Genomic DNA, 10,034 nt, shown 5'->3' with positions numbered 1-10,034 from the left:
AGTAATAGATACTTAAAATCGGACGACACTACACAAACACCGCGTAGACAGAAAATATGAACCGATCATAGCACAATCACACAGTCTAAAGCCACATACACACTTGTAACATTCGCGCGTAACGAAATGCCGTAACGTGAATCTGTAGTGTTACGTGTTACAATATCATTATTTGTGTGTAGGCGTTGCGATGTTGCGGTGTGGCTATGTTGCATAGTGTTCCTTGTATATTTATTTATTTACTTTGATTTTTGATTTTTCTCGTCTCAGATAACAAGCCAAGAATTTTTTTTTTACATTCATCAGTAGTAAGCCCAATTTCTTTTGCTATATCTTACAAAGCATCATTTCTTTTGATTTTATTATAATATTGAGGGTGTTTTGCATATCAAAGTAATGGTTTTTGTTCATACAATTCAATAAATTTTATTGTATTTTCTTCATTCTACTCCATATTGAAATATTCAGTTACAAAAATTAATTACAGACAACAGTGTTTACGACTTAAAGCGTGTAGCGTGACGTTCAGAATACAAATAATGCGTTGTTGCGTAGTTGCGTTATTATTTACGTCCATACTTTTCGTAACCCCACCTCGCAACAATCTTTTGATGCGGTTCAAATTTACCGACAACTCGTGGGACGCCGCGTAACTTCGTCGCGTATCAACTTTTGTTACGCGACGGTGTTACGCCTTCACGTCCACACATCGATTGCTGTAACGCGCCTAAGTTGCGTTACGGTATGTTGTTACGCGCGAATGTTACAAGTGTGTACGCAGCTTAAAATAAATGTTTAGCGCGATAAAATTAAGAAAACATTCTGCCGATAAACTGTATTTATATAACTTACTGATTACAAAATTTGCTCATAATAAAGATTATATGTAATATAATCTTTATTATGAGCAAATATTGTATATATTGTTCATTTATCAAGTGAATGCCTTTGACTTGAAAAACTTTAATCTAAATTATTAATAACTAGCTGAATTACCCGTCGTTGCCGGGTTTAAGTATATAAATGTATGTAACCTGCCAAGATTAAATTTTGTTAAATCTATTGAAATTTAAATTAATTAAGATTTTTGATATATTTGGCTTGGTTGTTTTTGATGTAATTTAGTCTTTCAATTTCGATTAAAATAAAAATATTCACCCTTTTTAATTTGTTACAATCGTAACAACCACTACACTACTACTGACAACCGCGCCGCTCGAATTGTTCGACAGAAATCGTCGCACTGTCAATGCCGATAAAATACAATTATATTTAAGTATGGTCTAAATACTGTGTTTATAATATGTGTGATTCGTGGTAAAACACATACACGCGACCTATTGTAGTGATAGCAACGGGTCGCGTTCCACCGCCCGAATTATACGACGGATTTCATCGCACATCATACCCATCATTGGCTTTAATCAGCACGATCAACGTCGACTAAATAAAATTATAATCATATTTAGGTTTACCATTAGTGTGGTTATTTGTATGTTTCTATTCTTGGATAAAGCACACCTACACACACCACCTAATGATTGCAACGGTCCCCGTTCCGCCGCCCGAATTGTACGACAGAAATCATCGCACATTATAGCTTATACGACCGCTACCGCCGCCGCCGATAATATGATGTTTGATAATATGATCTTCTATAAAAACCGGTTTTTATATGTGCGATTCAAACATAACACACATCACATAATATCGACAGCCGCGCTGTAATATATTCATAACTATATACACACATACATATTTATTATTTATTATAGATATAAAATAATAAAAATAATAATAATTCTTATAACAATATTAAAAATAAAATCAAATACTATATTATTTAAAATATTTTGTAATTTCAGTAGGGGGTGCAATCGCACCATCGCTCATAGGCACGAGCCGCCACTTAATTCGTATATATACGATACGCAATATCTGAACGAAGCAAAATCGAATTTAATGCAATTGCATATGGAGTGCCTGAGTCCGCTGCCAACACCGCTGCTTTAAGAATTAATGATGATCTTCGTACACTTAGCAATCTTCTTGATAAAATAACTATACCTGTACCAACCAATCTTAAACTAATACGCCTAGGGAATAGTAAAGCGAATAAACCGAGACCTTTGAAGGTAATCTGCCAATCCAAGGCCGATGCTTCTCATCTTATTTTAAATTTTAATTCACAAACGCGGAATGGATTACTAATCTAACCTAACCTAACCTACTAACCTAACCTAACTACCAGAACCTGGTTTTCGAATTGTTCGGGACAAAACCACGCTAGAACGGGAACTTTTGCGTAAAGCTCATTCCGATCTGCAACGTAAAATCGAAAGTGGCTCTTCAGATTTCACTATTTCATATGTCAATGGTGTACCTTCTGTGATTAAAACCGGTCCAAAATACATGAACCCCAGAGGAGGAAGCAATCATCGACCGAATTCCACTCAGCATTTGCATTAGTTCCGGATTTCAACTCTGGTTTGCATGTTTTTTGTAAAAATAATATTTCTTGTACCTTTTGCCGTTTTTCTCATTCTACCTTTAACTCATTTTTATCTAAATTTAATAATATTAAAACTAACTTTTCTTCTATACCCTACCATAAGTTTAATAATTTTAATGTTATGCCTAATATTGATCATTGTTTTAAAATTTACTACCAAAATGTGCGTGGCCTTCGTAGTAAATTGTTTAATCTCCGAACTAATTTTATTTTATTATCTTATGATGCTTATATTCTTACTGAGACTTGGCTTTCGGATGACATCTCTAATTCTGAATTATGTTTTGATGGATATTTAATCTTTAGGTGTGACAGAAATGTACGCACAAGTAACTGTCGTCGAGGAGGAGGTTCATTAATTGCTGTCAAGAAAGAGCTAAGACCAACCTTAATTACGACTTCATTTGACACTTGTGAGCAAGTTTTTGTTCGCCTCACTCTAGCCGGTGGTCTCTCAGTATTTTTAGCTGGAGTATATTTACCTTCTGGTACAAATTTGTCTGTGTATGAGAGTCATGCTGAGGCCTTAGACCAGGTATGGAGATCTTATAATTTTGATCTTGGTTTAGTATGTGGTGACTACAATTTGCCCAATGTTGAGTGGTCCATCTGTGGTTCGGATCTTGTCTATACAGGTAATATAACTGATAAGGTCCGTCTTGTAGGCGATCAGTTTAGTTTCCTTCACTTCGTCCAGAAGAACCAAATTCCCAATAATTCTGGATCTCTTCTTGACCTAATTTTCTCTAGTAATGAATCCACCATAGTCCAGCAGGCCACAGATTTATTAGTTCCATGTGACATTTACCACCCAGCACTGTCTATTTCCTGTCCCATTCCTTCAGCCCTTCCTATGCTTGACGCTCAACACACATATTATGACTTTAAAAATGCGAACTATGAGAGGATTATTCATAGACTTGAGATCACTGATTGGTGCAACGCCTTAGATACAAAATCCGCTGACCTTTCTGTTGATTTTTTACAGAAAACACTGCTTGATTGTATTCGTGAATTCGTTCCATTACGAAATTTTCGGAACTCTACTTTTCCTATATGGGTCTCAAGTAAGCTTAAGAAACTTCTCGCTATGAAAAAACAATCGCATAAACAATATAAAATGTTAGGTGGTCTTAATCGTTATTCAATCTTCTCTCAACTACGCGCCCAATGTAAATTTGAATCGAGGTGTCTCTATAGTCACTATTTGCGTAACATACAGAATCGTCTATGTGTAGATCCTAAATCATTTTGGAAATTTGTTCGTAGTAAACGTGGTGTCTCTACAATACCAGATGAGGTTCATTTTGGGGAGTCTAAGGCCTCCAGTGACCAAGTTGCTTCTTTGTTTGCTTCTCATTTCTCATCTGTTTATAGTGACTCACGATTTACCTGCAATGATTTATCCGATGAGTTTACAAACAACCAATTTTCACACCTCCCTTCTAAATTATCTATATCGATTGATGAAGTTAATACAGCGCTTAACTCTCTTTCAGAGGTTCATAGTTCTGGTCCAGATGGCATTTCTGCTAACCTTTTGTATCACTGCTGTGCCTCTCTCAGTTTACCGGTCACTTTAATTTTTAATAAATCACTTACAGAAGGTTTTTTCCCCTCTTTGTGGAAAATAAGTCGTGTTACGCCAATTTTCAAATCTGGGAATCCGGCTGATGTCACTAACTATAGACCCATCTCCGGCCTTCCTCTCCTGGGTAAACTGTTTGAGTCTATAGTACTGAAACGAATCGAACGTTCTTTCTTAACCACCTTATCAATTGACCAACATGGGTTCTTTCCAGGTCGCTCGACTGCGACTAGTCATGTAGTTTTTGCTTCTTACCTTCATGCGGCGTTTGAATTAGGTAATCAAGTTGATGTGATATATACTGACTTTTCTAAAGCGTTCGACTCCATAGACCACAATGCACTTCTTTATATCCTCGACAGACTTGGTGTTGGTGAGCCACTTTTATCATGGTTTAGATCTTACCTTAGTGACCGTCGACAATTTGTCAACCTCTTCGGGAAGACATCTGATCTCTTCTGTGCATCGTCCGGTGTTCCACAAGGTAGCCATTTAGGTCCCTTATTATTTAATATTTTCATTAATACTATGTGCTCAGTTGTTTCCCCTTGTCGTCTCCTACTTTTTGCTGATGATTCTAAAATTTTTCACACGATTACCTCAAATAATGATTGCCTCACTCTCCAGAACACCCTTGATAAATTCACCAATTGGTGTAGTACGTTTAATTCATCTCTTAATATCTCTAAATGTAAAGTCATGACTTACTATCGCTCTAAGGCAGTGATATCTTTTGACTATAGACTTGATGGTATATCTATTCAACGTGTTAGCCAGGTCCATGATTTAGACATTTTATTTGTACCTTCTCTTAATTTTAGCCCTCATATTGATTATATGACCAGCAAAGCCTTTCGTGCTTTGGGATTCATAAGGCGTCACTCTACTAATTTTAGTTCTGCCAACTGCCTTCTAGCTCACTATAATGCTTTAGTCCGTTCGGTCATTGAATATGGGTCTATTGTTTGGTCACCATATACCACAGTTGACATTTCTCGGATTGATCGTGTACAAAACAGTTTTATGCGTTTCACCGGTTATTGCCTCAACATTCCTCATCCGCCACATGATTATGGGCCAGTAAGCCAAGTTCTGAGACTAATTCCCCTTTCTGTAAGGCGTGATAATTTTGATATCACTTTTATTCAGCGTCTGATCGAAGGTCAAGTTGATGCCCCAAGACTACTTGGAGAACTTAGCTTTCGTATTCCTAGTAACACTAGGCTTCAGTGTAATTTTTATATACCCACCAATAAATCAAACTTCTCCAGGAATGCCCCACTTATAAGGATGATGCATAATGCAAATAATCATATAGACTACTAAGCCACATGAAATACGAAGGCTCACATTTTTTATTTTTATTTTTTCATTTTCACATAACTTACACCATGTTGTTTTTTTTTTTTGGTTTTACTTACTTACTAATTCTTTTTCTTCTCTCTAATATTAAATTAGTATAAGTTACGCGTCTTATATATATTGTATATGTTTTTTTTTACTGTTATCTATGTACTTCTTGTCTGTAATTTTGTAAAAGCCGTCTGGCGTTGATTATAATAAAATAATAATAAAAATAATAATAAAATCATTTTTCATAAACATTATAATCAATGGTGTAATAAAATATAGGTAAATAGGTCATATTATTAATTTATGACTTATTTTTTTTATTTATTTATTTATATTTATTTTTTATTTATTTATTCCTACATCATGTGATTTTCATTTATAAAATATAATTTATATGTAGGTACCCGTACCTACTTGGTTTTAGACTTAAGGTAATTAGTTGTTTTTCCAATTAAAACATTATTTATACATTTTATAATTTAGTAAGTATTTGTGTTTTATAGATTAATTTTTTGTCCCCCTCCCCCCAGAGGCGGATTTATCTTTTTTACGGCTATAGGCACCAATAATTTATCGCCTCTATATTAGGCGAAGAAGTTTTATAGTCTTCCGAAATATCTAATCTAAATATTAAATATATAAATATATGTACCTATATCCATTTGAATGTTTAGACTATTTTTTTCGCTTTTATTAATTAGTCTACTTTGAAAAAATATCAATGGACGTCCACCAAATTTTATTAAAAACAGATTTTCATAATAGCAGCAAAGGATTATTAATATACAGTCGAATTAGTAATATAGTGTGGCAGTGGGGGTATTTATTTTTCCCCAAAATTCCGACGATAACATACTAATAAAATGCAACCATTATTATACAATTATTTTTCGTAAATATAAAGTAAATAATTTTCCAATTTTTTTTCGCATACGATGTTTTCTAATAAAACACTACAGAATTAGCCATCCCCAAATTTTGCCGCCCTAGGCAGCTGCCTACAGTGCCTAATGGGAAATCCACCTCTGCCTCCCCCTATGGAAACATTTTAATTGCTTGAGTAGGTGGGTAATTTCTCGATTTCCGCCGAATATAGTTAAATTCCGTGCCATTGGTCTACATTTTATCTATATTAGACTTATTATTTAACTACAAATTACTCAAAGTATCTTCATTAAATTATTTGATTTTTTTTTAATGAAGAAAATTCATTAATTTAAAAACTATTAATCTTTTGGAAAATACTTTTCTTACCTACATAATTTTAAGCTTAATCAGTATAACCATACATATTTTTAGCTAATCTATTTTTTTTCATATAACAATATTTAACGCTCACTATTTTGTTGCAAGTGTATTACTTAAACTAAATTTTTTTTAACTTAGTTGAATCCGGGAATGTTATTGGTCCAGAAGATTCTAATAAAGTGGTGAATAGCATTGAAAGTGATGCATTGTTGGATTTCAATAAGCAACATCAGTTAAATTCTCCAGGTAAAATGACACATCATCTATTTTATAGTGCTACATTCAACTAGGTGTCCGATAAAGTATGGGAATTGTAAAGGAAAGTATTTTTCTTTATTGATTTGTTATTTCTTGTGTTGTAGCAATTCAAAACCAATGTGCCAGTACCAGTCAAGAAATGATCCAGACAGACCAGACTCAAATAGCAATTACAATAGAAGGTATTTTAACAATAAATGTAAAATATTATTATAAATTGCCAATGCAAAGTTGTAAAATAGTCTAATCTATACAATTAATAGTACATTAAATATTTAATAATATAAAAAGAATTTTCTTCTATAAAAAATTAATTTAACTTGTTTAGCTCCCACTCAAATTTTTCAATTTTTTTCTTCTAAATTTGTGTATTTTAACGTTTTAAACAATGGTGCATAAAATAATTCCTAGTCGGAGATAGTTATAAAAATAATGTAAACACACTATTTTATTTTATTCAAATATCAATAGAAATTAAAATATTTATACTTTTGTACTTTTATTTATAAATAGAAATAATTAATGCTCAAATAGTCATTATTTTTAAATTTTGTTTAAAATTTGTTTAATATTTGTTTTATTAGGTATTTTGCTTTAAAATAAATTTATTAAATTGTAGTAAAATTTAAAAATTGTTAATCTCAATTATTAATTACTGATGTTTATTACTATATGTGATTCTGATGGCTCGTCAATTAACATGGATATGTTCAATGAAGTCACAGCTAATTTTGAAAGGTACCCAAATGATCCAGCTTTGGTTAACTATTCTCAAATAACTAGTGAATATTTTGCATATATGATTTCCATTGGACCATGTCAACCTTTAACTTCAGATCTTCCCGGTAAATTGTCCTTTAAAAGGAAGCAAAATAATATTGTTCGATCATTTAATGACAATTACTATTACAAAGTATCACCTGATAAGTCAACTGTAAAAAGAACTTGGGTCTCCTATTCACCTTCGGTAGACAGAGTTTTTTGTATTGCCTGTAAACTATTTGGAACAACTAAAGGAATAACAAAAGCACTGTCTAGAGAAGGGACAAATGATTGGCAACATATTTCTACTAGACTTAATTAACACGAATCGTCTATTATTCATTTGAACTTTATTATAAGAAATTCCATGTATATTAAGAATAATCGAGTAGATATAAATGATATTAGACTAACTTCAAACAACAAAGTAACCGAAAATAGAGAAACAGTAAAAGTTATAATTAAAACAGTTCTTTATCTTGCAAGGCAAAATATTCCATTTCGAGGACATGATGAGAGTGTACTTCATTGAATCGAGGAAACTTTTTGCAACTCATTAAGTTATTAGTAAATTTAGGGACTTAAAGCTCTAAAATATACACAAATATGCTTCTAAAATCATTAAAATATGCATTATAATATGCATTAAAAAAAAAAAAAAAAAAATGACCACATAGTACACAAAATAAAACGTGTCCATCGGATGTAAATGTATCTTTAAACTCCAAAACAAAACTTTATAGTCGGTTACTCGTAGACTGTTGTACTTCGACATTAAACAATGTTATAAAACACGTATGACGTTTTATGTATGATTCAACGTTGCGTGGTTGCGAGACGCAAAAATAACGACGGATAATAATTGACTGAACTGAACACTAAATAAACAATCTATTATTCTATATCAACTATTATCTTTATCGACATCCGGTCGATATCCAGATACGATCGATACAGATTAATAGTAGTATTTATACTTACACAAAAATTATAATGAGATATGTGAGGTAGTTTGCAGATAGTATATTACTGGAAATATTAAGTACTAATTATTAGGTACATTTTTTTTTCGATCGTTTGAAACATATATATATATATATATATAGTTAAATGTATCTATAGTTTTTAATTTTAAATTTGGAAAATTTGTCAAATTATGCAAAATAAGCATAAAATTTTAAAATATGCACTCTCCTGCAAAATCTATCAAATATACAAAAATATGCACATTCAATTTTTATATCTGATATCATGACTTCGAGAAACGAATTTATTTCGTACTCTACTATATTAAACAATAATTAAAAAAAGTATGCAAATGCTAGAAGTCCCTAAACTTAGTTATTAGCCAATCATCAACCTATACTCTCTCATCATATGGCAAAAATAGAAAATTCTACAAAAAAAAAATCGATTAACCTTCTTATGAAATATTAATCAAAATACTATAATTCATATGCTTGGTGAAATTGTATGGAAAAATATTTTAAATAGTGTTGCAAAAGCAGGCAAGTTTTCCGTGATCATTGATACAACCACTGATGTTGCTGGTTTAGAACAGTTCTCCATGATTTTACGTTTTATTGATGAAAGTGGTCAAATTAAAGAAAAACTAGTATCTCTGAAAGTAGTTGATGATCTGGTCGTGGTATGTTTAATTTATTTTATATTTGTACCAAGTATGGATTAAATTGGAAATCAGATCTAATTGCTCAATCATATGACAATATAATCCAAGAGCGATTTATGTATGGTGTTTTTCTCACGTATTGAATTTAGTCGTTGATACGTGTGATAGTTGTAGACTATCAATATATATGCTATACATGCTGTAGTAGGACTATCCGTATTTATAAGCAAATTTTAATAAGTATATTTTTTATACTTATAAGTAACTTTATAAGTATATTTTTTAGTCCACCTGTAGACTATGTGGCTGCGTAATAACTTTCGTATCATCGGTTGTATTCAACGGTATTTCAATTTTAGAAATATCAGTTGGTAAACACGTTTTAGATTGAGAATATTCTTCTGTGGGGATCAATTCCGGCTATAACCAATGAAAATATTTAGATAAGTTCATATCTGATTTAAAAAATTAATTTATACAAAAATAAATACTTACACTTCCTACAATTCTAGTAGGGAAAAAAGAATGAACTTTTGGAATTTTCTGAAGTAGTTCTTCGTTATTTTTCTTTTTTTTCTTTTGCTGCTTTTTGGTAAGCTGCACCACTTAATTTAATTCGCTTACCAGACATAGTATAATAAATTTATTGAATGGTAAACATAAATTTAACAAACACAACACTG

General features: G+C 32.0%; 1 protein-coding gene across 1 annotated transcript in view; it reads right to left on the bottom strand.

The window, feature by feature from the left end:
* Positions 1 to 10,034, bottom strand: part of LOC112685266 (odorant receptor coreceptor) — a 44,641-nt gene extending 34,607 nt beyond the window's left edge. Inside the window, exons 1-2 of the mRNA XM_025557102.1 lie at positions 9,847 to 10,034; positions 9,643 to 9,771 (exon numbers count right to left, since the gene is read on the bottom strand). Of these exons, the coding sequence (XP_025412887.1) occupies positions 9,643 to 9,680 (38 nt within the window). The 5' untranslated portion in view covers positions 9,681 to 9,771; positions 9,847 to 10,034. The remainder of the gene's footprint in view (positions 1 to 9,642; positions 9,772 to 9,846) is intronic.

The sequence above is a fragment of the Sipha flava genome, unplaced genomic scaffold (assembly GCF_003268045.1).
Source record: "Sipha flava isolate LNK unplaced genomic scaffold, YSA_version1 271_pilon_pilon, whole genome shotgun sequence".
NCBI classification, from domain to species: Eukaryota; Metazoa; Arthropoda; class Insecta; order Hemiptera; family Aphididae; genus Sipha; species Sipha flava.
The sequence above is the reverse complement of the archived record's forward strand: the minus strand, read 5'-3'. Positions and strand labels throughout refer to the sequence as shown.